This window comes from Dendrobates tinctorius, unplaced genomic scaffold (genome assembly GCF_039654945.1).
Source record: "Dendrobates tinctorius isolate UK_male_01 unplaced genomic scaffold, ASM3965494v1 ptg000011l, whole genome shotgun sequence".
In the NCBI taxonomy this organism is placed as follows: Eukaryota; Metazoa; Chordata; class Amphibia; order Anura; family Dendrobatidae; genus Dendrobates; species Dendrobates tinctorius.
This window is the reverse complement of record NW_027361679.1, coordinates 85,721,929-85,749,262: the sequence shown is the minus strand read 5'-3', so window position 1 is coordinate 85,749,262 and position 27,334 is coordinate 85,721,929. Positions and strand designations below refer to the sequence as shown.

Genomic DNA, 27,334 nt, shown 5'->3' with positions numbered 1-27,334 from the left:
GTATGCGTCCTTTTGACGGTGCGCCGACCAGCGCCAAACGCAACCTGTTGCAATTTGGTTGCGCTCGGCGCACCGTCAAAAGGACGCATGCGCCGCCAAACGCATACTGCGCACGGCCTGCGTCCCCAGTGATAAAGATAGGGGACGCAGGATGCTTGCAGCGTCATGCGCCCGTAGGCGGAGCTACCGGCGGAGGTGCGGCAGGGGGCGGGGTTAGCGGTGGCCGTGCGCTGCCCGACGCTGCGGCTCTAAACGCTAATGTGAAACTAGCCTGACTGCAGCTCTGGGAGTAACTGGAGTACAATACATTAGGTAACAGCAGAACAGTGACAGCAGCTCTGGGAGTAACTGGAGTACAATACATTAGGTAACAGCAGAACAGTGACAGCAGCTCTGGGTGTAACTGGAGTACAATACATTAGGTAACAGCAGAACAGTGATTGCAGCTCTGGCTGTAACTGGAGTACAATACATTAGGTAATAGCAGAACAGTGACTGCAGATCTGGGTGTATCTGGAGTACAGTACATTAGGTAACAGCAGAACAGTGATTGCAGCTCTGGCTGTAACTGGAGTACAATACTTTAGGTAATAGCAGAACAGTGACTGCAGATCTGGGTGTATCTGGAGTACAGTACATTAGGTAACAGCAGAACAGTGACTGCAGCTCTGGCTGTAACTGGAGTACAATACATTAGGTAACAGCAGAACAGTGTCAGTAGCTCCGGGTGTAACAGGAGTATAATACACTAGATGGTGGCCCGATTCTATCGCATCGGGTATTTTAGAGTCTCTGTTAAAATAAAAAATAGTTATAAACTCACCTTCCGACGGCCCCTGGACTCTTTCCCTCCTCTCACCAAGTGCCCGGCATCTTCCGGTTCCAGTAATGCTTAGCGAGAAGAGCTGAAGATGACGTCACTCTCGCGAGAGCACGACATCATCAGCGGTGTTTCGCGCAAAGCATTACTGGAACCGGAAGATGACGGGAGCGTGGAGAGGAGAGAAAGAGTCCGGGGGCCGTCAGAAGGGGAGTATATCACTATTTTTTATTTTAACAGAGACTCTAGAATACCCGATGCGATAGAATCGGGCCACCATCTAGTAAAAAATAATAATCTTGATCCTAGAGAACAGGTTCAAGTGGAGGAGGTGGACGTGGCAGTGTAGATGGAAGAGGTAAGAGTGGAGTAATCCAACACTTTTTTTTTTGCGGGGGTATTTTTTTAATGGAACTGACTTTAAAAAACAGAATTAACCAAACTCAAACTAGCAATCTAGAAACAGGATGCGTAGGTTGAAGTGGAGGAACAAGTGGACGTGGCAACATAGATGAAAGAGGCAAGGGAGGAGTAATCCAACACTTTTTCTTTTTTCAGTGTTATTTTGTTTAATTTTTTATTTTTTTATGGTACTGACTTAAAACAACATAGAATTAGCAAAAACAAACTAACAAATTAACAAAACTAAAACTAGCAATCTACATCCAGAAGGCATAGGTCCAAGTGGAAAAACAGGTGGATGTCACGGTACAAGTGGAAGAGGCAAGAGAGAAGTAATAGAAATTTTTTTGTATGTATTTTTTCATGAACTGACTTAAAAGAACATAGAATGAACCCAAATAAATAATAATAATAATTTTATTTCTATAGCGCCAACAGTAGCACTTTACATTATAGAGGGGACTTCTACAGACAAAAGACATTACACCACAGCATAGCAATAAACACATAGATCAAAACAGATACCAAGAGGAGTGAGGGCCCTGCTCACAAGCTTACAATCTATAAGGAAAAAGAGGAGACATGAAAGGTGGATGGTAACAATTGCTTTTATTATTTTTATTGTTTGGACCATCCCTAGTGTAAGAATCGGGTGTTCCTGTTGCTGCATGAACCAGTTAACAGTCTAAATATGTAACAGTACAGACACAGAGGGCTATTAAATGCAAAAAGCATGTGAGAACATGATGCGAGAAACCTGGTTATGGTAAAAATTTTTGAAATGAGCCACACAGGGATATTTAGGTTAATGCATTGAGGCGATAGGCCAGCCTGAACAAATGTGTTTTTAAGGCACGCTTAAAACTGTGGGGATTGGGGATTAATCATACTAGCCTGGGTAGTGCATTCCAAAGAATTGGCGTGGCACGTGAAAACCCAAAATAAACTAGCAAACTACAACCAGGGGGCTGAAGTCCAACTGAAGTAGGAGGTGGACATGGCGGTGTAGGTGGAAGAGGAGGAGGGAGCCAACACAATTTTCATCATTTATATAGGCCAGCTCATGTGGTGCGCCGGCCAATCACAGCCATGTGATGACTCTGTAAGTGCCCACAGCCCAAAAATCCTGTTGATTGCCTTTCCTGCAGCCTTTCAACAAACTTTATTAGACGTCCGAACCCGAACAGCAACCGGACATCCTGTTAAAAGTTCTTGTTCGGTACCGGACATTAGGTGTCCTGATGAACCCCGAACTTTACAGTTTGGGTTCGCTCATCCCTAGTGGTGTGATTTTTTTTTGCAAATTGAATTGAAAATTGTTTGAATTCACTGTGTTAAATTCAATTTGCATCTATCATCTTTGCTCTTTAGAAATACTTCTGGTCCTAATATAGCCAACCCCCCCATATTATGACATATTGTGATCAGAGCTTTGTACATTCTACTCTCCAGTAATGGTTAAAAGTAAAGTAATAAGGAATTACTCACGGTCAGTACACTCTATTGTAGCGTAATTCCCCTGCTCTTGAAAGCCGATATTCCCAAGATGCAAGATTCCTGCTGCTATTTGCAGGACCAGCTGCTGCTCTTCCCATGAAATACCAATGACTTGCATGGCATTCTATGAGAAACAAGCATGACATAATGACAATAAGTATATTTTCAGATGGTAAGTATGATAAAGTCCCTAGAGTAGAACACATTACTGAAAACTTACTGTCATCTCATAGAAATCATTCTTATCATTGGTTCCTTCAACCCTATAGGTTTCTGACTGATTCAGGTAGAAATAGTATTCAGGAGTCATGATGCCCAGATTTTGCTTTTGTTCCTCTGATGCCCCTTCTATTAGCTGTTAAAGACAATAATAAGGTCACAATTCACGAAAGCTATTTTTCTCCACACCAAATTTAAGTCTTTTTCTAACATTATAGATATAAATGATTTACAAATATGGAACCAATTTCACTTCAGTACTAGATTAATGAAATAATATTTACCTGATAAAAAACATGAAAGTTGCGCTCACTCTCATTCTGGTTGACAACACGTGATTTCTCCAGGAGAAAGTTTGATATTTTCCCTCCATCAGGCTCTCCCCCACGGCTGAACTGTATCTCAAAATATTTACCCTGCCAAAATAGACAGAAGAATAACACAAAGATTTGTATTAATGTCTATTATGTTTTATTTTGCGTACACTCCTCAACATGGAAATTGCAACAAAGAGGGAAAAGTTGTGAAATCATGGAAATCACAGGATTGACGGACATGTTATTGGTATGTCAAAGGCAAGAAAGAAAAGCCAAAGATGATAAAGTATTTTTACAGGATGAAAATGGTGAAGTGGTCAAAAATGATGTTGAGAAGCCCGAATGTTTAAATTCCTATTTCGCATCTGTGTTCTCTAAGAAAGCAAATGTAATCAACTGATCTTCACTGTAATATCAAAGGAATAAAACAATCCACACTATCTATATACGGAGAGATGGTGCGGGAACACTTAGTTAATATACGGTAATTGAATTTAAATCTCCAAGTCCAGATGAACTACATCCTAGGGTACTGAAAGAGATAGCAGAAGAAATTGCTATTAATGAGCCCCATATAATGCTCCATACAGAATATGATGGGCCCCATATATTGCTCTATATATAATGGGGCCCATATAATGCTACAGACAGTATATTATTATTATTATGCATTTATATAGCGCCATTTATTCCATGGCGCTTTACATGTGAAAAGGGGATATATAGACAAGTACAATAAACGTGTAAGACAAGGGACACACAAGTACATAAGGAGAGGTATATGATGGGCCCCATACAGTATAATGAGCCCCATATAATGCTCCGTACAGTACAACCCCTGGCAAAAATTATGGAATCACCGGCCTTGGAGGATGTTCATTCATTTGCTTAATTTTGCAGAAAAAAAGCAGATCACAGACATGGCACAAAACTAAAGTCAATTCAAATGGCAACTTTCTGGCTTTAAGAAGCACTAAAAGAAATCAAGAACAAAAAATGTGGTAGTCATTAATGGTTACTTTTTTAAACCATGCATAGGGGAAAAATTATGGAATCACTCAATTCAGAGGGAAAAAATTATGGAATCATGAAAAACAAACCAACAAAAAAACACTCCAACACATCACTAGCATTTTGTTGCACCACCTCTGGCTTTTATAACAGCTTGCAGTCTCTGAAGCATGCTTTTAAGGAGGGTCAAACAGTACTCTTCATCAATCTGGCTCCAACTTTCTCTGATTGCTGTTGCTAGATCAGCTTTGCAGGTTGGAGCCTTGTCATGGTCCATTTTCTTCAACTTCTACCAAAGATTTTCAATTGGATTGAGATGTGGACTATTTGCCGGCCATGACATTGACCTTACGTGTATTTTTCAAGGAATGTTTTCACAGTTTTTGCTAATCCCAACCCTAACCCTAATCCCAATCCTAACCCTAATCCCAACCCTAACTTAATTCCAACCATAACTCTAACCCTAACCCTAACTTTAGCCCAACTCACTTTAGCCCAATTGTAACCCTAATGGAAAAATGGAAATATATATTTTTTATTTTATTATTTTCCCTAACTAAGGGGGTGATAAAGGTTTTTTTTTATTTTTTTTTTTTTTATTTTGATCACTGTGATATGGTTTATCACAGTGATCAAAATGTACCTGGAATGAATGAATGTAATCTGCCGGGTGCCGGTCGGCAGATTTCGGCGGGCGCACTGCGCATGCGCCTGCCGTTTTCTTTACAGGAAGAAGATGCCGGGAGCTGTGGGAGCCATGGGAGAATGGGGGGGACACCAGGAGGTACGGGGGACAGATCGGTGGACCTGGGGACTCTATTTCTCTCCCCTCTGATGTGCGATCACATCAGAGGAGAGGGAAATTAAATGCGAAATCACGGCTTTTCTTGTTGCGGTCGCTCCCTTCTGAGCTCTGCCATGCGCTCAGACAGTGGTTTCCCCCATAAATGGGACATCAGCATACTCAGGGAAAATTGTATAACAACTTTGGGGGTCTAATTTCTCCTGTTACACTTGAGAAAATAAAAAATTGGGGCTTAAAAAATCATTTCTGCATTAAAAGCTACTTTGAAGCACTTGGGGGTTCAAAGTGCTCACCACACATCTAGATAAGCTCCTTGGTGGGTCTAGTTTTCAAAATGGGGTCACCTGTGGGGGGTTTCTACTGTTTAGGCACATCAGGGGCTCTCAAAACACAACATGATGCCCGCAGACCATTCCATCAAAGTCTACATTCCAAAATTCCTTCCCTTTCGAGCCCCGAAGTGTGCCCAAACAGTCGTTCCTCCCACATATGGGGTAGCAGTGTACTCAGGACAAATTGTAAAACAAGCCTTTGGGTCCAATTTCTCCTGTAACCCTTGTGAAAATAAAAAATTACAGGCTAAAAAATCATTTTTGTGGAAAAAATATGATTTTTTTATTTTCTCAGCTCTGCGTTATAAACTTTAGTGAAATACTTGGGGGTTCAAAGTTCTCACAACACATCTAGATAAGTTACTTTGGGGGGTCTAGTTTCCAAAATGGGGTCACTTGTTTGGGGTTTCTACTGTTTAGGCACATCAGGGGCTCTCCAAATGCAACATGATGTACGCAGACCATTCCATCAAAGTCTGCATTCCAAAACAGCGCTCCTTCTCTTCCAACCCCTGCCATGCACCCAAACAGTGGTTCTCCCCCATATATGGGGTATCGGCGTATTCAGAACAAATTACAACTTTTGTGGTCTAATTTCTCCTGTTATCGTTGTGGAAGTAAAAATTGGGGGGGTGAAAACATCATTTTTGTGAAAAAAAATGATTTTTTATTTTCACGGCTCTGCGTTATAAACTTCTGTGAAGCACTTGGGGGTTTAAAGTGCTCACCACACATCTAGATAAGCTCCTTAGGGGGTCTAGTTTCCTAAATGGGGTCACTTGTGGGGGGTTTCCACTGTTTAGGCACATCAGGGGCTCTGAAAACGCAACATGACGTCTGCAGACCATTCCATTAAAGTCTGCATTCCAAAGCAGCGCTCCTTCATTTCCGAGCTCTTCCATGCGCCCAAAGAGTAGTTTACCCCCACATATGGGGTATCAGCATACTCAGTACAAATTGCAAAGCAACGTTTGTGGTCCAGTTTCTCCTGTTACCCTTGTACAAGTAAAAATTTGAGGATGAAAACATCTCTTTTGTGGAAAAAATTGTATTTTTATTTTTACGGCTTTTCGTTGAAAACTTCTGTGAAGCACTTGGAAGTTCAAAGTGCTCACCACACATATAGATAAGTTCCTTAATGGGTCTAGTCTCCAAAATGGTGTCACTTGTGGGGGGTTTCCACTGTTTAGGCACAAAGGGGGTTTCCAAACATGACATGGCATCCGATCTCAATTCCAGACAATTCTGCATTGGAAAAAGTCAAACGGAGCTCCTTCCCTTCTGAGCTCTGCCGTGCGCCCAAACAGTGGTTAACCCCCACATATGGGGTATTGGCGTACTCAAGACAAATTGCACAACAACATTTATTGTCTATTTTCTCCTGTTACCCTTGTGAAAATAAAAATTTTGGGGCAAAAAGATCATTTTTGTGGAAAAAATATGATTTTTTTCACGGCTCTACGTTACAAACTTCTGTAAAGCACTTGGGGGTAGAAAGTGCTCACCACTCATCTAGATAAGTTCCTTAGGGGGTCTAGTTTCCAAAATGGGGTCATTTGTGGGAGGTTTCCACTGTTTAGGCACATCAGGGGCTCTCCAAAGGCAACATGGTGTCCGATCTCAATTCCAGCCAATTCTACGTTGAAAAAGTCAAACGGCGCTCTTTCCCTTCCGAGCTCTGCCGTGTACACAAACATAGGTTTACCCACACATATGGGGTATCGGCGTATTCAAGAGAAATTGCACAACAAATTTTGTGGTTAATTTTCTCTTTTAACACTTGTGAAAATAAAAAAAATTGGTTCTGAAGTAAATTTTTTGTAAAACAAGTTAAATGTTAATTTTTTCCTTCTACATTGCCACAGTTACTGTGAAGCACGAAAAGGGTTAATTAACTTCTTGAATGTGGTTTTGAGCACCTTGAGGGGTGCAGTTTTTAGAATTGTGTCACTTTTGGGTATTTTCTGTCATGTACACCCCTCAAAGTGACTTTAAATGTGATGTGGTCCCTAAAAAAATGGTTTTGTAAATTTTGTTGTAAAAATGAGAAATCCCTGGTCAAATTTTAACCCTTATAACTTCCTAACAAAAAAAAATTTGTTTCCAAAATTGTGCTGATGTAAAATATACAATATGGGAAATGTTATTTACTAAGTAATTTGTGTGAGATATCTCTCTGATTTAAGGGCATAAAAATTTAAAATGTGACAATTGCAAAATTTTAAATTTTTTTGCCATATTTCCTTATTTTTCATAAATAAACATAAGTCATATTGAAGAAATTTTACCACTAGCATGAGGTATAATATGTCACAAAAAACAATATCATAATCATTGGGATCCGTTAAAGCGTTCCAGAGTTATAGCCTCATAAAATGAAAGTGGTCAGAATTGTAAAAATTGGCCTGGTTATTAAGATGCAAAATGGCTCTGTCACTAAGGGGTTAAAGGCAACGGTACCAAATACTAACGAAAAGTATGTAAACTTTTGACTTTGCAGTAAGTAATAAAAATACCTTAAAACATTCTCTCATTCTCATTATTCTGGAATTTGGCAAATATTAGTCATTATGGTAATCCTAATTGACCTAAAGCGGGAAAGGTTTATTCTGATTTCATGTCAGATATTGAGAAAAACATGAAAATGTGTCTTTTTATGTAATGTATGTAAACTTCTGGTTTCAACTGTGTAGATATATATATATATATATATATATATTTTATACACAGTTATATATATAGAATTTTATGAGTTTTACAAAATATTTTTATAATTTTCTTTTGCTTTTTTTTTTTTTTTACTTTTTCACTTAGTCCCTCTATGGGATTTTCACTTTTCGCAGTTTGATCGCAGTTATGAATGATTGCAATGCTTTATAAACTGTCAGTGATGCTCTGACAGAAGCTTGTTAGACCTTGTTGTGCTCAGGGTCTAACAAGCTTGCTAGCCCTGGTGACTCGGATTTCGTCATCGACGTCAGGTCACCATGGCAACGATCGCCCCTTTGCGATGAGGTAACAAAGTTGCCAAACAAAGGGGATAGGGAGCCCTCTCCTTGCCTTCTAAACGCTGCAATTGATCGCAGCATTTACGAGGTTAAACTACCAAGAGCGGTATGAGCACTGCTCCTTGCAGTGAGAGACGGGTGTCAGCTGTCAGATTCGCGGAACACCCAACAGCAATTGTATGCGCACAACTCTTGCACCACAAAATCACCAGGATGTATCCATATGACCAAGGTCAGGAAGTCCTTACCAACCAGGACGTATGGATAATTCTAAGGTCGTGAAGGTGTTACATGTATTTCCCATAAAATAACAATTAAAAAGCATCTTTTCTTAGACCTATCTTTTGACTTTCCCATATTATTCCTCAATCCAGTGACTCATTTTCACCATACAAAAAAATTAAGCAGTTTGTACTCCCGTCTGTCCCTGTCACCAAGTTATCATGAATTTAGCCATTGAATCCATTGTGGTTTAGGAACTATCTTGCATATTATCAACTGGTATGAAAAAAGATGGCTCATATCTAGCCACCATGTCAGGACAATGTCTGCTCTTCATTCAGCAATGTGCAAACAGCCATAGACAACTCTGAGGCGCTGTCTTTCTCCATCTAGTCTCAGTTTTGAAATGTTGCATCACATGATACTAATGAAAAATGATACGGAACATTTAGCCCAAAATGGTAGCACCAAGATTTTAAGTTATATTTTCCAGCAAGCTTGACAGAAGATCAGCACAATGTAGACTTGTTCATTTTTGGGGAATGCAAGGATTTACTAAAAAAGATAAAACATGACATCAAAACAAACAGGTCCTCTTTAAAGGCACAGTGCATAGCTTGAGATGTCATGATTGTTAGGCGTCAGGTTTCTGCGTCTACTCTGCAGGAATCCAGAGCCTCACATTCTGCGGTCTCCTGTTGCCTTTCTACTGCAGAGGAGATTACTTTGCAGCAGACGGCTCCAGAGACTAAGTCCCTCTGTGCTTCTACTGGGCATGCTCACGAGATGATCTCCAATTGGAGATCGGGAGTCATGTGCCCAGGTCCTGTTCCAGATCTCATTGGTCCATCTCAGAGATCTGGAAGGTCCCGCACGACTATAAAAAGCGCGCATGACCGTTCGGCCATGTGCTAGTATAGACTATACTTGCTATGTGTGAATGGTGACGGATGTATGACTCTGGTGACTGACTCATTATGAAACCCCTTCCCTCTGATAATACGCATGTGGATAGGGAATTAGTTTAGCAGTCAACGCCAGTCAGTGGCAAGCCTTAGGCCACTGTGCACACCACACCTCTACGCTAGCGTCCGACATTGCGCTTGCTTTCCAGCTTTGTCATCGAGCGGCAGTATCCTGTTCCATGCTGCAGTTGCAGCCCCGCTTGATGCCGCACACACGGTAGGTCTAGAAGGATGCATCTCCTCTGTCTTAGGTCCTGCTCCTGTAACCAGATACCGTGTGTTCATTTACCTGAGGCCTGTGACACTAAGAGGGTCAGCATTTTTTGTATGTTTATGTTGCGGCGCCTCTGTGTGTGACCAGAGCCCGCTCTGCGCACTTTGGGTGAAGTTGAACCCGTGTGCATTATACCGCCATATTGCTTCTGCCACCACTTAGCAGCAGTCATATCATCTACTGCATGGTGGACCCCGAGCGGCGAACGCACTTTATTATTATTTTTATTTTAGTGTGTTCTGCCATTCCTAACATTATACTAGCGCAAGGGTCTGGCTAGTAATGGCAGATCAGCAGCAACTCCTACAGTGCATTCGCTAGCTAGAGGGCCGGTTGGCTACTCTTGAGAGTGCTATCTCAGCTGAAAAATCCACTGAAGCTGCTGTACAGGCAATTGCAGACGCGGTTTCACGTATGTCCACATCCTCCCATGCGCCGACAATTACCCGCCTCCCGTTGCCCGATAAATGTTCTGGCAATGGCGCCTCCTGTAGGGGTTTTGTCAGCCAGTGCTCTATCTAGCTGGAGTTACTGGCTGTGCGGTTCCCTACGGAACGGGCCAAGGTGGGGTTTATTGTTTCCCTTCTGTTGGGCAAGGCATTGGAGTGGGCTACGCCACTATGGGATCGTGGTGACCAAGAGGTTCGGACCGCTGCTCAGTTTTTAACAGCTATTAAGCAGGTCTCCTGGGACCACGGGTCACGCACGACACCTCTCTACAGCTACTTGCTTTGACTCAGGGATCCCTCTCTGTTAGTCAGTATGCCGTTCGTTTTCGGACACTGGCTTCCGAGCTGGAGTGGTCTGACAAAGCCCTCATCCCTGTGTTTTGGAGATGTTTAGCTGAGCATGTTAAGGATGCTCTTTCTACCAGAGAGGTTCCTGCAAATCTGGAGGAGCTGATTGCCATTGCCACCCGTATTGATCTCCGTTTTTCGGAGCGCGGGATGGAGCGTGCTCAATCCAGAAGGAGGGTTACTCCGGCTCCCAACCTCTTTGAATCTCTGGAATCACCCGAGCCAGAGTGTTCACTCCCTGAGCCCATGGAGGTGTCTCGCGCCAGTCTCGAGGCGCGTCCGGCACTAAGCTCCACTTGTGGCTGCCACTGTCAGCACTCTATTCACCAGGATAATGGGGCCCCGCAATGACCAAACTCTGTGCCGCCGGGCAAAACCTTTGTCCCCCCTCGCCTTCGGCCGAAGATTCTCGCGTGGGCACACGTGTCCAGGGCAGGTGGTCACTGTGGCTACATGCAGACCACAAAACTCCTGGCAGGGTCATATTGATGGCCGCACAGGGCTCGGAACATTAAAAAATATATTCAGTCATGCGCCTCACGTGCTCGGGTAAGCCTCCTTAAACAGAGAGTGGAGACGTCCACCGTCACACCACGGCATTCCATTTCAACTTATGCTCCGGGCAGTTTTGCCGTGCCCGTTGTCTCCCACGTGTCCCTTCTTAAACCTGGCGATCTTGCCGCCTCTGATACTTTCCACGTGTCCCGGTTTTCCGTGTCACCTACCGGGACATCAGACTTGCCTTCGGACGAGTCTGAGGCCTATGATGGGCACAGGGTGGTGGTTTGGAAGGCTCAGAGAGGAGTGGGCCCTAGGAGGGGGGTAATGTTAGGCGTCAGGTTTCTGCATCTGCTCTGCAGGAATCCAGAGCCTCACAGTCTGCGGTCTCCTGTTGTCTTTCTACTGCAGAGGAGATTACTTTGCAGCTGACCGCTCCAGAAACTAAGTCCCTCTGTGCTCCTACTGGGCATGCTCATGAGACGATCTCCCATTGGAGATCGGGAGTCATGTGCCCAGGTCCTGTTCCAGATCTCATTGGTCCATCTCGGAGATCTGGAAGGTCCCACACGACTATAAAAAGTGCGCATGACCGTTCGGCCATGCGCTAGTATAGACTATACTTGCTATGTGTGAATGGTGATGGATGTATGACTCTGGTGACTGACTCATTATGAAACCCCTTCCTTCTGATAATACGCATGTGGATAGGGAATTAGTTTAGCAGTCAGCGCCAGTCAGTTGCAAGCTTTAGGCCACTGTGCACACCGCACCTCTACGCTAGCGTCTGACATTGCGCTTGCTTTCCAGCTTTGTCATCGAGCGGCAGTGTCCTGTGCCGCGCTGTAGTTGCAGCCCCTCTTGGTGCTTGCAGTAGTGACGCCGCACACACGGTAGGTCTAGAAGGACGCAGCTCCTCTGTCTTAGGTCCTGCTCCTGTGACCAGATACCGTGTATTCATTTACCTCAAGCCTGTGACACTAACAGGCTCAGCGTTTTTTGTATGTTTATGTTGCGGCGCCTCTGTGTGTGAACAGGGCCCGCTCTGCGCACTTTGGGTGAAGTTGAACCCGTGCGCATTATACTGCCATATTGCTCCTGCCACCACTTAGCAGTAGTCATATCATCTACTGCACGGTGGACCCCGAGCGGCGAACGAACTTTATCATTATTTTTATTTTAGTGCATTCCGCCGTTCCTAACAATGATACACAGAGAAATGTTATATGACTGATGTATAAATTCTATGGCGTGCTCTTTGTTTCCATAAATTTACATGTGGTGATAAAATCTGCAGCGGAATATAAAACACAGCAAGAAATCGTACAGATATTTTCTCCAGACATTTTCCACTCACATCTAAAAAGGTAAAATCAGTGGTGAAAATCCTCAATAATTCAGAATTGTTTTTAAAATCCTCAGCATGCTCATTATTGTTGGGAATTTGTTGAAAATTTTCACCATCGATTTCACCACACTGAATGTGGCATGTCTCAAAATTGTTGAAGGATCTGAAGCAAATCTGCATTTAAATCCCCTAGAATGTCAGCATATCATTGTAATGCACCATTACTTATTCTTTATTAGATATTCAATAAAGTCAATTATTTTTAACAGCATTTTTCCCAGTTATACTTGTTTTTATGTTATGTAAGGTTTATAAGATTATTTTGACTTTTATTAATTTCATAAGTAAATCAGAGATCTTAACCGTTCTATAACTTACAAATCGACTTGAATTGTTGTTTCGGACTGTTTTCGCATTGCCGAAAGCTTCAAGGAGAGGATTAGATTGAAGGATTATGTCTTTAACATGCTGGAAAAGAAACAAATATAATAATATAGCAACATATGATTTCTATAGTTAAAGGGAATCTGTTAGTTACCCTGTTGTTCGACAATTAGCTGCCAGCATCGACATCAGGGGCTTATCTACAGCTTTCTGTAAAGCCCCTGATGTAACCTGAAAGATAAGAAAAACAGAGGTCTGGCGCCTGTGCACTGCAGTATTCTGCTCTGCCCACAACAGGGCATAGCAGTGCGCCTGCGCCGGAGCCACTACAGGACGGGAAGAAGACGGCATCGTATGAAGATGGGATGCGTCGGACCGGACCGCAACACCCATCGGACTGGACTGCCCCCTCCGGTGAGTATAATCTAACATGTTTTTCTTCTCTTTCAGGTTACATCAGGGGCTTATCTACAGCATTACAGAATGCTGTAGATAAGCCCCTGATGTCAATGCCGGCAGCTAATAGTCGAAAAAAAGGGTGACAGATTCCCTTTAAGCATCTCATTGTATTTACCTCTCATTGCAAAAGGAAAATGTAACACTGTAACATCAACTTTTGTACATACAGATTAATAAACAGTTTTGTAGGTAAAAATCAATATTATCAGTATTCAGTAATTTTTTTTTTTAATTTAAATATTCAGCGTGTGATCTCAGTGCCTGATGAATGTGCATTGAGTGAAAGCTTTCCAAACACTGAGTAGAACCATCCACTGGAATCAAATGCCTAGATTGAGCAGAAATAAATTCCATGCTCCACTGAAAATTACAGCCCACAGCTATATCTCAGCCTACTTATCTTCTCTTTTTTTTCACTAATAAAACAGGAGCTCTGAACTTAAAATTAAGCAAGAGACAAGGTAGCCCATGATCTAGGATTTTCTGCATGCCAATCAGTACAGTAAGGCAAGAGAGATTCACCGCACACTCTGAATTGTTCAGTGATGATGAAACATTTTAATTATTTGTGAAGGCAAACATAAACAAGATTGCTGTGAAAATGCGCAACAAATGTTTCGACCCCAGGGTCTTTATCACTAAGTCATTAGGTTGTTGTGAGCAAGGGAATATTATGTCTCAAGGAGGAAAGACTTTAAAAGGGTTTGGCAATTAGATGCTGTGATGGCTTCACGTGGCACTCCCGCACCTTTTTGGCTGATTGACTGTTTAGTTGTGCCACGTTTATGTTTGCCTTCACAAATAATAAAAAATGATTCATCACTCAACAATTAAGAGTCTGCAGAGAATCTCTTCTTGCCTTGATCGAGGGGTCACGTGCAATATTCCATCAGCACCTCGAAATACGACCGAGTGCTTGCCAATCTCCTAACATCTAATCAGTACAGTAAGATTATCTGCAGGCTCCTGAAACAGTCATTTAGAAATCCAGCAGAAAACACATGCATTAATCTTTTTTTAGATGGCCAACACATTTTGGAAATAGAGGATTTAGCGAAGTGATTGTTTCTAATTTTCCCACAGTGCTCACCTTGACGCCAGAAAGGTGAAGTGAGTTCACTGGCTGTGAACTCCCTGGACCTGTCTGATGGCACCGCGAGCAGGAGAACTTTCTCATGCTCGTGGTTCCCTCAGACAGGGAATAGGAGTTCAAAGGGAAACACTGAGCACACGCTGCTCAGTGTTTCTGCTGGATGACAGGCTGTATGATCGCATTATCATCTCTGCGGAAAGGTGAGGAATATTCTTGTTTTTATTTTTAACTCTTTCAGATGACCAGGGCATCGAGGGAATGGGTGAGGTTGTTAGTATGATTTAATTAAGATTTCTTAAAGGAGCCTGTGTCATTATTTCAATTAAAGGACTCTTTTCTGTATGTGTGTGTTTTTATATGATATGACTTTGGTGTTAGGAATGGGGGCGTCTTATTGATGCCTCTCCATTACTAACCTTGGGGCTTTATGTCACCTGACAAATGCAAAGGTGACATCAACCCCCTCAACTATCACTCCACTTGCCATGGCTACAGGGCAAGTGGTTAGAGCGAGGCTAAGTGCCAGAATTGGCACATCTCAGAGATGTGCCTTTTCTGGGATGGCTGAGAGCTGAAGTTTTTAGCCTGGGGGCAGTATCCATGGCACCTTTCTAGGCTATTAATATCAGCCTGCAGCTGTCTGCATAGCCTTTGCCGGTTATTAATTATAAGGGGACCCCACGTCATTTCTTTTGGGGGTCCCTCATTTTAATAGCCAGGAAAGGCTAAGTATATAGTTGTGAGCTAATATTAATAGCCTGGGAAGCTCCATGGGTATAACCCCCTTCCCAGGCTATAAACATCTGCTCCCTGCTGTCGGTTTTCCCTCTCCTGGTTAACAAATTTACGCGGGAGCTCACACCATTTTTTTCAGAAAAATAATCTTTTAATAATTAAATACATGTACAGTGAGTTGAACACACTGTACTAATTGTATATGCCCCTAACATCTGCATATCTTATCTATTCTATGTGTGTTTACTGTATGTAATCCATCTCTTCTATCCTGTCGGCTCCTGCTGTGATTTTACACTACGCGGCTGCTGAATTGCCGGCTTTTCATCTATCTATCACGTGGACCCATCCTGTGTGACACGACCCGCAGGCCGGTAACTAAAACAACAAGACACGGCACGTGTAACACGACCCACAGGCTGGTAACACGGGGAAAAGGGCAGCCAGAGTTCAACACAGTTTCAGCAGTGGCTCCAACCTTCAAGCCAGCTGCTAACTTCACCAGGTTTCTGCAGTGGCTTAACACCTCAGCCAGCTGCTCCCTTCACCGTGGTTGGAATCCCAAAAAGACGCTATCACCAACACCTGCTCATAGACCATGTGACCCTATATAGGAAAAGGGAATGGTCAAATGATCAGGGGCTAAAGGCTGCTATAATCCCAGTGACCACCGGGGGCAAAAGGCAAAGCAAAGAAAACATCAAGTGCAATGACCCTAACGGCCACCGGGGGGTAAAACTAGAACTGAAATTACCACAGTGCAAGAAAAAAAAAAAGTTACTAGTGCATTTTATGTGTCATGATCCAGCATGGATTATGTCAGTACCCTCCCGTTAATGAGGGGCCTCTGGACCCTCAAGACCGCTCCTCATCAGGGAACCACCTACAGCGGGGATGCCCAGGTCCAGAGTTCACCCCAGCAACTGCCTGCACTTCAGGTTTATGACAAATGAGCACCGCTGGTATTGGCAATGTATGTTCCGGAGGCACCACCCATCTCCAAAGCGCCGATCTGGGGAACGAGAGGTGTATGGGCAAGTATGTGGGTAACTCCAGCTGGTAGCTGGATAGCCGACACCAGATACGGCCCGATTACCTGAGAATTCCAGACCCCCGCAACACACTTCCACTGGATATTTTTGGTGGCCACCCATACATGCTTGTTCACACACAGGTCCGGACCTGAACATTTATTGCCACACATTCATTTGTCACAACACGGTGAACTCTCTCTGGAACTGAGAACAGAGGCGTCCTCCTGTGTCACCACACTCACACCCCCCGCAATTCACCAAGGGAAACACCATCCTCCAACCCCTCCTACTACGAGGTCTGCACCTCTCAGGGTTGGCTAATGGCGAGGGTTGAGCCTTGCCCCTACTCTCGAAAACATCAAGTGCAATGACCCTAACGGCCACCGGGGGCAAAACTAGAACTGAAACCACCACAGTGCAAGAAAAAAAAAAGGTTACTAGTGCATTTTATCTGTCATGATCCAGCATGGAACATGACACTATCTATCTATCTATGTAATATATATACTGTATACACATATATGTTTGCGTGTCACTGACATCTATATATCTATGTATTCTATGTGTATACATCTATTCTATCCTAACTTGTCTCTCTGTAATTTTACTGTATGCGGCACATGAATTGCCGACTTTTCCAAAGAGATTGGTGTATAAAAATCGGACAGCACTTGCATGGTCCGAGTGCTGTGCGATTTTTTTTTCTCACACCCTTTGACTTCTATTGCGGGATGTGATCCTATTTACGATTACAATCGCAGCATGCTACAAGTTTTTTCCAGTCCGATTGTGATCCGATTTGAGCTGGAAAAAAAAACTCAGATGAACACACAATGATAGAATAAAATTGGTCCGAATGCAATCTGATTTTTAATCAAATTGCATTCGACCAAATTTTATCGCAAGTGGGAATGAGTCCTAAGGGCTCACACTCACTTTTGAGAAACTTGCACGATTCTCGTGGGAGTCTCTCGCATGAAAAGCTGGCACTGCTGCCAGCACTCGGACCGGAGCATGCGGCTGCATAGAAATATATGTCGCCGCACGCTCCGGTCCCAGTGCCGGTGGCAGTGCCAGCTTTTCATGCAAGAGACTCACATGAGAATCGTGCAAGTCTCTCGCAAGTGAATATGAGCCCTAAGGCCGGAGTCACACTGGCGAGGAATACGGGTGCGTGAGAGGCGCAAAAAGCACGCATTAGACACGGACCAATGATTCTCTATGGGGTACCTCGCACCAGGCGTATATTTCTCCTCAGTATCCTACGCTCCGTGCCACTCGCAGCATGCTGCGATTGTCAGCGTACTACGGCCGTAGTACGCCAATGCAAGTCTATGGGTGCGCAAAAAATACGGATTACACACGGAGCACACATGTGACCTGCGAGAAATACGCACCCGGTGTCTTTTAGCAAAGCCGGCAATTCAGTGCACGATACAGTAAACTCACACTGACAGGTTTAATAAAGAAATCAAAGAATAGATATAGACACATAGAATACATATATATATATATATGCATTCTATGTGTCTATATCTATTCTTTCATTTCTTTATTAAAACTGTCATAGGGCCCCATTATATGTCCATTTTGCAAGCCTGCGAGAAAATCTCACCATACGGATGCCATACGGATTACATACGGATGCTGACATGCGCAAAATACGCGACCACACCTTGATTACGGATGACATACGGAGCACTGTTTAGGGGTCTGTCATCCGTATTATGCATGTAAAATACTGACCGTATTTTACGCAGGTTAGTGTGACTCCAGCCTAAGAGTCATTTACATGACACGGGTACCATTTACCCTTAGCCTGAGATCACACATCACATATCTGAAATCTGTAACAAAGTCCACATATACGACAGTTTGGTGCAGAAATTGCGGCAGGATTAATGCAACTGAATTGTAGCAAATGAAAATTGAAAAAATGTCAGCATGCCAATAAGCTCGTGTACGGTTTTTTGGTTGTAAATGAGCGGGATTAGTTAAATCCTTATTCACTTCCATTGTGTTGTACTTTGTTGTAGAATTTTTCTCCAGACTCTGCAACTGATATTCTGTAACCAATCCACAAAATGTGAGCCTGACATTACGTCTATTTTAATGCAGTAATGATTGTTTCCTCAAAAAATTGACTGTACTGTGAACAGATGAACTACCAGTCAACAGTTTGGACACACATGTTCATGCAGTGGGTTTCCTTGTTCTTGTTGAAATGTGCACACGGTAAACTCAGACGCAGTGGATTTGGCCCTGCGGGTCCGCAGCAGATTCTGCTGCATTTACAGTACCATTCAAGTCTACCTATTTTCAAAAACGCTGTGCACATGCTGCGGATTTTTCCGCTCGGATTAGCTGCGGGTTCAAATCCGCAGCATGTCAATTCTTTTTGTGGATCGGCAACATTTTTACACCTCTTCCATTATAGTAAAACGCAGGTGTAAAAACGCAGGGGAAAACTGCACTAAATCTGCAGGAAAAATGCAGGTCATTTGACCTGTGGATTTAGCCAAATCCGCGCGGAAAAATCTGCAGAGTAATCTGCAGCGTATGCACATACCCTTAGGCCGGGATCACACACAGCGAGATACGGCCGAGTCTCGCAGGTTAAAACCAAGCTCTGGCGCCGCCACTCCAGAGCGGAACGTGCAGCCGCACAGCAATACATGGAGCTGCACACTGCGCTCCGGAGTGCCGGCGCCTGAGCTTGGTTTTAACCTGCGAAACTTGGCCGTATCTCGCTGTAGTGTGACTCCAGCCTTACTCTGATGACAGTTTTATACACCCTTGGCCTTCTCTTAAGCAGCTTCATCAAGGGGTCACCTGAAATGTCTTCCAATCACCAGGTATGCCTTGTGAAGAAGTAAGTGGTTGAATCACCAGGCTTCAGAAAGTGTTTGTGACCACCAAGTGTATTTTGCAATTGCTATGTTAGTACACAGCTCTATTCAATGCTAAGCTCTTTTCCACAACTGTTATAGGCCAGAATATGGCAAGAACCACGCAACTAATATGTACAAATAATAGTCCTGATCCTGATATTATTTTGTCCTGATGGATAGGTTAGCTAGACCAAGCAACACATTTGACTTTTTATTGAATAGCAATGCCAATAGGATCCCAACCATCACATTTTCCACATTATTATTTTATTATTTGCAGGAGATCTTAGCAATAGTGACCCTCTGTTACACTATTTATTTATTAATTTTACTTACTTATATGGTGCCATTAATTCCACAGCACTCAACAGACATTATCGGCACTGTCACCATTGGAGCTCACAATCTAGGTCAGTATGTCTTTGGAATGTGGGAGGAAACCAGAGAACCCGGAAAAACCCAAACACGGGGAGAACATACAAAATCCTTGCAGATGTCCTGGGGGGAAGACTGAAACCAGGATTTCAGTGCTGCAAGGCTGCAGTGCTAACCACTGAGTCACCGTGCTGCCGGCTATAGTCCAGAATTGATGTTACTTATGGGCTTGAATGGTTCTGTTGAGAGGGTCACTAGTGGCAGCTCCTATTGTGGATGTTACCAGCAGTCAGAGGCCTTGTGTCCTGAACACAAAACAAGATGAGAATTGATACTGCATAAGGGGAGTAAATGAACCCATGACCCCTCATCTTTTAATACTTTAGGTGTGTTCCCCTTTGATGCGCTTTTCCCTATCTTTTTGCAGTCTGTTCTGCAGTTTATTATTTATTTTTTTTCTACCAGTGTTTTAAGGAAAGGCTCTGTCTGCCTTGGCAACATCTCACATTTTTTAAACATCCTGTTGAGAGCTTCGGAGAACAAAGCAGCTGACAAGGACACCCCTTGACAGGATAGATGACATATTTCCAAAACAGCATCAAAGAGAACAAGTGATGGATGAAAATGTTGACACACTTGAAATTGCTCCAGAAGATGCAAAAAATGCAAATTGGACATAATTTCACACTAAACCCCAAAAATTGGCAGGTCAAAATTGTTGGCACCCTCAACTTAATATTTAGTTTCATACCCTTTGGAATAAATAATTGCAATCAATTACTTCCTATAACCATCAACAAGCTTCTTATAACGCAACTGGAATTTTGGACCACTCTTCTTTCACAAATCTCTCCACAGGTGTTTAATGGAATTTAGATGTGGGCTCATTTCTGACCACTTGAGAAGCCTCCAGCACTTTGTTTCCATCCTTTTCTGGGTGTTTCTTGAAATTTGTTTGGGTTATTGTCCTGCTGGAAGACACAAGACCTAGGATGCAAACCCAGCATTCTGTCACTGGGCACTACATTGCGAACCAAAATCCTTTGGTAATCGTAAGTTTTGATGATGCCTTACACATAGTCAAGGCACCCAGTTGTATGACTCATTTCAAACAGTAGAATGACGTACTTTACCAAAAAGCTCTACAAAAACAATTTTGTCCAGCACATATTTGGGTTTAGGGTGAAATTTTGGTAAATTTGCTTTCTTTCTGTCTGCTATTTTTGTGTTGATCCAATACACACAAAGAAATAAACATGTGTATAACAAAACATGTGTAATTGCAATAATTTTCTGGGAGATATACTTCATTTTCTGGAACACTTTCAAGGGTGCCAGCACGTTCAGCCATGACTGAACATGGTATCTGAACATTCCCTCCTTCAGTCAAAAGACAACAACTTGAGGTATGACCACACATGATCTATGACAACATTATTGAATTTGAGAATATCATGAAAGATATGGATTCACATTTGCTTCAATTATAGTTTTCATCCATGAAATTCCACAGCAGCTAGAGTTCACTGACATTACACTCAATGATAGTCAGGTCAGCTATCAACACTTTACAGAACGCCTCTTAGCTAAGCGTTACTAGAACCATTTTTCACACCCAAAGAACCAAACCAAAAAAATGAAGAAGAGAAGTAAAAAGATGAAGAACAGATGTACCAGTGAGATAACTTTTGGGAAACCAGAGAAAGCAAATCAATGTCTGAAATTCACAGCATATGAACAATCTGTGAAAAGAGACCATCATTCTGTCCAAATAATAACATGAATCATGTTCAATTATTTTTAGATTTACAGATAAAATTACTACACAGCCCCATTTTGAAATTAAAGATGAAAAAAAGGCGGAAAAACAAGGCACATCTACATGCCTCTCTAAATGCAATAGAGGAGGAAAAGTCACAAGATCCATATTTGAATACCCTATGAAACTGCTTGAGAGAATGCCAAGGGTGTATAAATCTCTATGGCTGTGTGCCTATGATGAGTTTTTGGTGGGTTTTTGACGTTGTGAATTTTCACTGCATCAAAAATGCAGCATCCAAGGGTTAAAAGTAGCTACTTTGAGGAAGCTGTTGTTTGAGGGCTCATACCCATCAGCGTTAATAAAATCGGTCCTATGTTGTTCCTGAAAAGTCGAATGTGTGTCATGCAAGTGTCATGCGAGTACAATGCAATTTTTTTGCACCTAGCACCCATATAACATTTGTATGACATACGTATGCAATCCATATGCAATGTGATGATATATAATCATTGCTTTGCGTATGTAGCTTACTGTACATGAAAAAATGTCGTAGTGTTCCAGCTGAGGGAAAGCCAACAGCTGGGGGCTGATGTTTGCAGCTTGGGAAGGGGGTAATAAACATGGAGCTTCACAGGCTATCAATATCAGTTCACAGCTATATACTTAGGCTTTAAATTTTATTAAAATACAACCCCAAAAAAAGACGTGGTGCCCCCTATAATTAATAACCAGCAAAGGCTAGACTGACAGCTGCAGGCCAATATTAATAGGCTAGGAAGGGGCCGTGGATATTCTCCCCCTCCCAGACTAAAAACATTAGCTCTCAGATGCCCCAGAAATGGTGCATCTGTAAGATGCGCCAATTCTGGCGCTTAGTCTCTGTTCTTTTCACTTGCCCTGGTGCCGTGGCAAGTAGAGTGAGTTCTCACACCGCAAACTGTGACATCAGTGTGGTGAATGGAGTTCATCGGCTATGAACTCCGTTCAACTTATTCACATCACCGCGAGACACTGATGCAGTGCTATTACGCACAGGTCAATGTCTCTGTTGGATGTAAAGCTGAATGCTCGCATCATGCCCACATTCAGCATGGCTTCTAGATGTAGCAGAGTTAGACTCGTTGCAGGACAAATAAATTATCTTCTTGTTGGACAGGTGAGAAAATGTTGGTTTATTATTTTTAATTTTACAATAATAAATTGATAAGAGGGAGTTTTTATTTCAAATAAAGGACTTTATTCATGCTGTGATTTTATTACAATTTGACTATGGGGTCAGTAATGGGATGCCTCTACATTACTAACCCCTGGGATTTATGTCAGCTGCCAATGCAAAGCTGACATCAACCCCAATACTATTACCCCACTTACCACTACCCCAGTGTGAAGAGAAGAGTCTAAGTGCCAGAATTGGCGCATCTTATGGATGCGCCATTTCTGGGGCAGCAGTGAGCTGATATTAATAGCCTGGGAAGCTCCATGTTTATTATACCCTTCCCAGGCCATTAATATCAGTCCAACCTGAGCCAAGAAAAAATCTCAGATGAGCAGGGAATCATAGAATAACATTAGCCAGAGTACAATCTGTTTTTTTCTATCGGATTGCACACGTCCGTTTTTCACGCAGATGAGTATGAGCCCTAACACATTTTCTGGTTTGTTTCACAGGTGTTTCTTTACTCCTTGCTTCCATAAATTCCTTTGTGGCTTGCTTGCCTTTAGTCTTCATCAAAAATATGCACTTTCCAATAAGAACAAGGAAAACAGTGCTTGAAACTTTTGATTGGTACTGTATGTGTATTCTAAAAGACTGTGTATTCTACTAAACTGTAGAACAATACAATATTCCAAATACCTGTACTTTTTCTCCTCCTCCTGATACTTTGGATATATAGCCCATGATATATTTAGCAGCCACAGTTTTTCCAGCACCACTTTCACCACTGAAATAAAAAAAATATAAAAAAACACAACATGTAGCATATACTCAATATAAACAGGCTACCTATCATTATTTCACAGTCTATGCTAGAATGAAGATTGGATTGTTACTAAAGATATTTAGCTTTTTTGAGGTTTTTGATAAATTAGAAAGTATACGTTGTAACTAAGTATGTCTGTAGCATTATGACCAAAATACATCAAAGGATGATGAAAAAGAGCATAATTTACCAGCTAAATCTAATAACATTAAAAATGTTTTTTTTTTTACTTTTTATTTTACTTGTACCTTTTAGACACAGCTCCCACAGTGCAGCTTTGTATTTTTTTTTTGTTGCCTACCCGAAAAAGGTATAAACTTTTCTCTTATGCATCTAAAAGTTCTAGGATTTTTGCATGTTCTTGAATTACAGTCTGCTGATTTGTTCCTTTTTTTGTAACTAGTGATATGCAGAGAGTCTGAGTTAGGCCGGGATCACATTTGCAAGAAACTCGCACGAGTCCCGCGTCTCAATACCCGCACTGCCGCCGGCACTCGGGACCGGAGTATGCGGCTGCATGTATTTCTATGCAGCTGAGCGCTCTGTTCCGAACCGCCGGTGGCAGTGCCAGCTGTTGTGACGCGAGACTCGTGCGAGTTTCTTGCAAGTGTGACCCCTGGCCTTATAGCTATGAAAGGCGAGATGTTAAAAGTGTGTCTGGTTTATGTAACCAAGGGTTATAGATCTATAAAATAACAAACAAAGCTGTTACTACCCCTCCCTGGGTACAGACCTGCTCCAGAGTTTGTTGATAGACTGCAATGGTGTTGTCACGTCAACAGCACACTTTAGTGCTGCAGCCAATCACTGGGCTCAGTGGTAATGCCAATTTGGACAGCTTGAGCTTCCCAGTACAGTGATTGGCTGCAGCCATGACGTGCGCCATAGACGTGATGTCATCGCTACAGTCGATCAACAAAGTCTGAAACAGTGGCGCAGATGCAGCTATAAACTCAGAGATGGTGAATAACAGCCACAATTTTAGATTTATAGGTCATCAACCCAGTGGCTACATAAAATATTAAATCCAGCGCTCATTTTTGGGAAAAGGTATAACACTAACGACATTCGTGCTGACTTGAGTGAGTTGAACTGAGTTCATTGGCTGTGAATTCTCAGGACCTTTTTGATGGCACAGCAAGCGTGTGAACTTTATCACACTAGCAGTGACATCACTATGGTGAAAGGAGTTCACTGCAATGCACTGAGCTGAGCAAGCACGCACAGCTCAGAGTCTCTGCTGGAAGGCAGGCTGTATAGCTGCATCATGCAACAATGCAGCCTGCCATCTAGATGTAGCAGAGCTAGACATGTTGTGGGATAAATGGATTATTATCTTCTCAACAGATAGGTGACGAATATGGTTGTTTATTATTTTAATTCTGTTACAGGAGACATTGGCTTCAGTGGATTGGACATTGATGTAATTATAGCTTGCGTTGTTTAATTTAGATTCATTAAAGAAGTCTGTGTCATTATTTCAATTAAATCTGTTTTTTTATACAATATCACTATAGGGGTAGTAATGGGGGCGTCTAATAGATGTCTCTCCATTACAGTACAAAGGTGACATCAACCTCCCCAACTATCATCCCACTTTCCACTGCACCAGGGCAAGTGGGAAGAGCGAGGCTAAGTGCCTGAATTGGTGCATCTTATGGATGCACCTTTTCTGGGGCAGCTGAGAGCTGAAGTTTTTAGTCTGTGAGAGGGCCAATATTCATGGCCCTTTCCTAAGAAGGACGAACTTTTAAATTCCTATTTTGTATCTGTTTTCTCTCAGAAAGGAAATGTCACATCAACTGTTCTTCACTGTCCTATTAAGGGAATAGAAGAATCCAGGATATCTATAGACAGAAAGATAGTGAGGAAACACTTAGCTAAACTAAATGAATTGAAGTCTCCAGGTCCAGATGAATTACACCCCAGAGTACTGAAGGAGATAGCAGAAAAAATGTTTGAACCCCTCTCCATAATCTTTGAAAATTCTTGGAGAACAGGAGAAGTCCCAGAAGACTGGAGAAGAGCAAATGTTGTTCCTATCTTCAAAAAGGGGAAGAAGGTGGACTCAGGCAACTATAGGCCGGTGAGTCTGACTTCTATACCAGGAAAGATCTTTGAACAAATTATTAAACAACATATATGTAAGTACCTGGATAAAAATGAAGTGATTAAACAGAGTCAGCATGGGTTTGTAACTGATAAGCCATGTCAGACTAACTTAATTTCCTTCTATGACAGAATCACTGATTGGGTGGATCAGGGAAATGCTGTAGATATAGTATATCTTGACTTCAGCAAAGCATTTGACAAAGTATCTCACACAATCCTTATTGAAAAAATGATTAAGTATGGAATGGACAAGGCAACTGTTAGGTAGATTCATAATTGGCTTAGTGATCAGACCCAAAGAGTGGTTGCAAATGGCTGCACATCCAGTTGGAAGAATGTCTCAAGTGGGGTAACACAGGGCTCTGTCCTGGGCCCTGTATTGTTCAACATCTTTATCAATGATTTAGATGAAGGAATTGAGGGTAAACTGATTAAATTTGCTGATGACACAAAGCTAGGAGGGATAGCTAATACTAGAGACGAGAGAGAAAGGATTCAAAAAGATATAAATAAGTTGGAGCAGTGGGCAGCAACTAACAGAATGGTTTTTAACAGGGAAAAATGCAAAGTACTACATCTGGGCAATAAAAATGAAAAAAAGCATATACAAAATGGGAGGAATAGGGCTAAGCAGAGGCTCATGTGAAAAAGACTTGGGTATACTAATAGATCACAGACTGAATATGAGTCAACAGTGTGATGCAGAAGCAAAAAAGGCAAATGCAATTATAGGATGTATTAACAAGCATACAGTCTAGATCACGTGAAGTCATTATTGCCCTCTACTCCTCTTTGGTCAGACCTCATCTGGAATACTGTGTCCAGTTTTGGGCGCCACATTTTAAAAAAGACATCAATAAACTGGAGTAAGTTCAGAAAAGAGCGACCAGAATGGTGACCGGTCTGCAAACCCTGTCTTATGAGGAAAGGTTGCAGGATTTGGGAATGTTTAGCTTGCAAAAGAGAAGACTCAGAGGAGACTTAATAGCTGTCTACAAATATCTCAAGGGTTGTTACATTGTAGATGGATCATCTTTATTCTCATTTGCACAAGGAAAGACTAGACGCAATGGGACGAAACTGAATGGGAGGAGACACAGATTAGATATTAGAAAAAACTTTTTGACAGTTAGAGTGATCAATGAGTGGAACAGGCTGCCACGAGAGGTGGTGAGTTCTCCTCCAATAGAAGTCTTCAAACAGAGGCTGGACAGACATCTGTCTGGGATGATTTAGCGAATCCTGCATTGAGCAGGGGGTTGGACTAGATGGCCCAGGAGGTCCCTTCCAACTCCACGATGCTATGATTCTATAAGCTATTAATATCAGCCCGCAGCTGTCTGCCTAGCCCTCACTGGTTATTAAATATTGAAGGATCATACGTCATTTTTTGTTGGGGGTCCCAGGATAATAATCAGGAAAGGCTAAATATACACAAGTGAGCTGATATTTATAGCTTGAGAAGCTCCATGGGTATTACCCCCTTCCCAGGCTATAAACATCTGCCCCCAGCTGTCCACTTTCCCTCTGCTAGTTAATAAAATGTTGGGGGATCGCACACCAAGTTTTACAGGAAATAATTTAGTAAGTTCAAAAATACACGTACAGTAAGCTATACAAGCACTGTACTAATGTCACTGACCCTCTTTATATCTATTGTATGTATTCTACGGTATCTATTCTATTCGGTCGGGTCACACTGTAATTTTACTGTACGGTGCAGAGGAATTGCCGACTTTTTAAAGGACATGGATGTGTAAAAATTGGACGCCAATCGCATGGCCCAAGTGCCGTATGATTTTTTTATCACACCCATTCGCATGGCCCAAGTGCCGTGTGATTTTTTTTCGCACACCCATTTGCGAGTCTCATTCGATATATGAGGACAATCGCAGCATGTTGTTACTTTCCTCATTCCGATCTGAGCTGAGAAAAAAAAAAAAAAATCGCAGATGAGCAGGGACTCATAGATTAACATTGGTCAGAGTGCAA

General features: G+C 42.3%; 1 protein-coding gene across 5 annotated transcripts in view; it reads right to left on the bottom strand.

Moving 5' to 3' along the window:
• The window catches only part of MYO1F (myosin IF), a 233,401-nt gene that overhangs the window by 135,355 nt on the left and 70,712 nt on the right, over positions 1 to 27,334 (bottom strand). For all 5 annotated transcript variants that reach the window (XM_073544137.1, XM_073544127.1, XM_073544167.1 and 2 more), the window contains 5 exons: positions 23,104 to 23,191; positions 12,894 to 12,983; positions 3,223 to 3,354; positions 2,940 to 3,074; positions 2,711 to 2,843 (listed from right to left, as the gene is read on the bottom strand). In XM_073544137.1, coding sequence (XP_073400238.1) covers positions 2,711 to 2,843; positions 2,940 to 3,074; positions 3,223 to 3,354; positions 12,894 to 12,983; positions 23,104 to 23,191 — 578 coding nt within the window. The remainder of the gene's footprint in view (positions 1 to 2,710; positions 2,844 to 2,939; positions 3,075 to 3,222; positions 3,355 to 12,893; positions 12,984 to 23,103; positions 23,192 to 27,334) is intronic.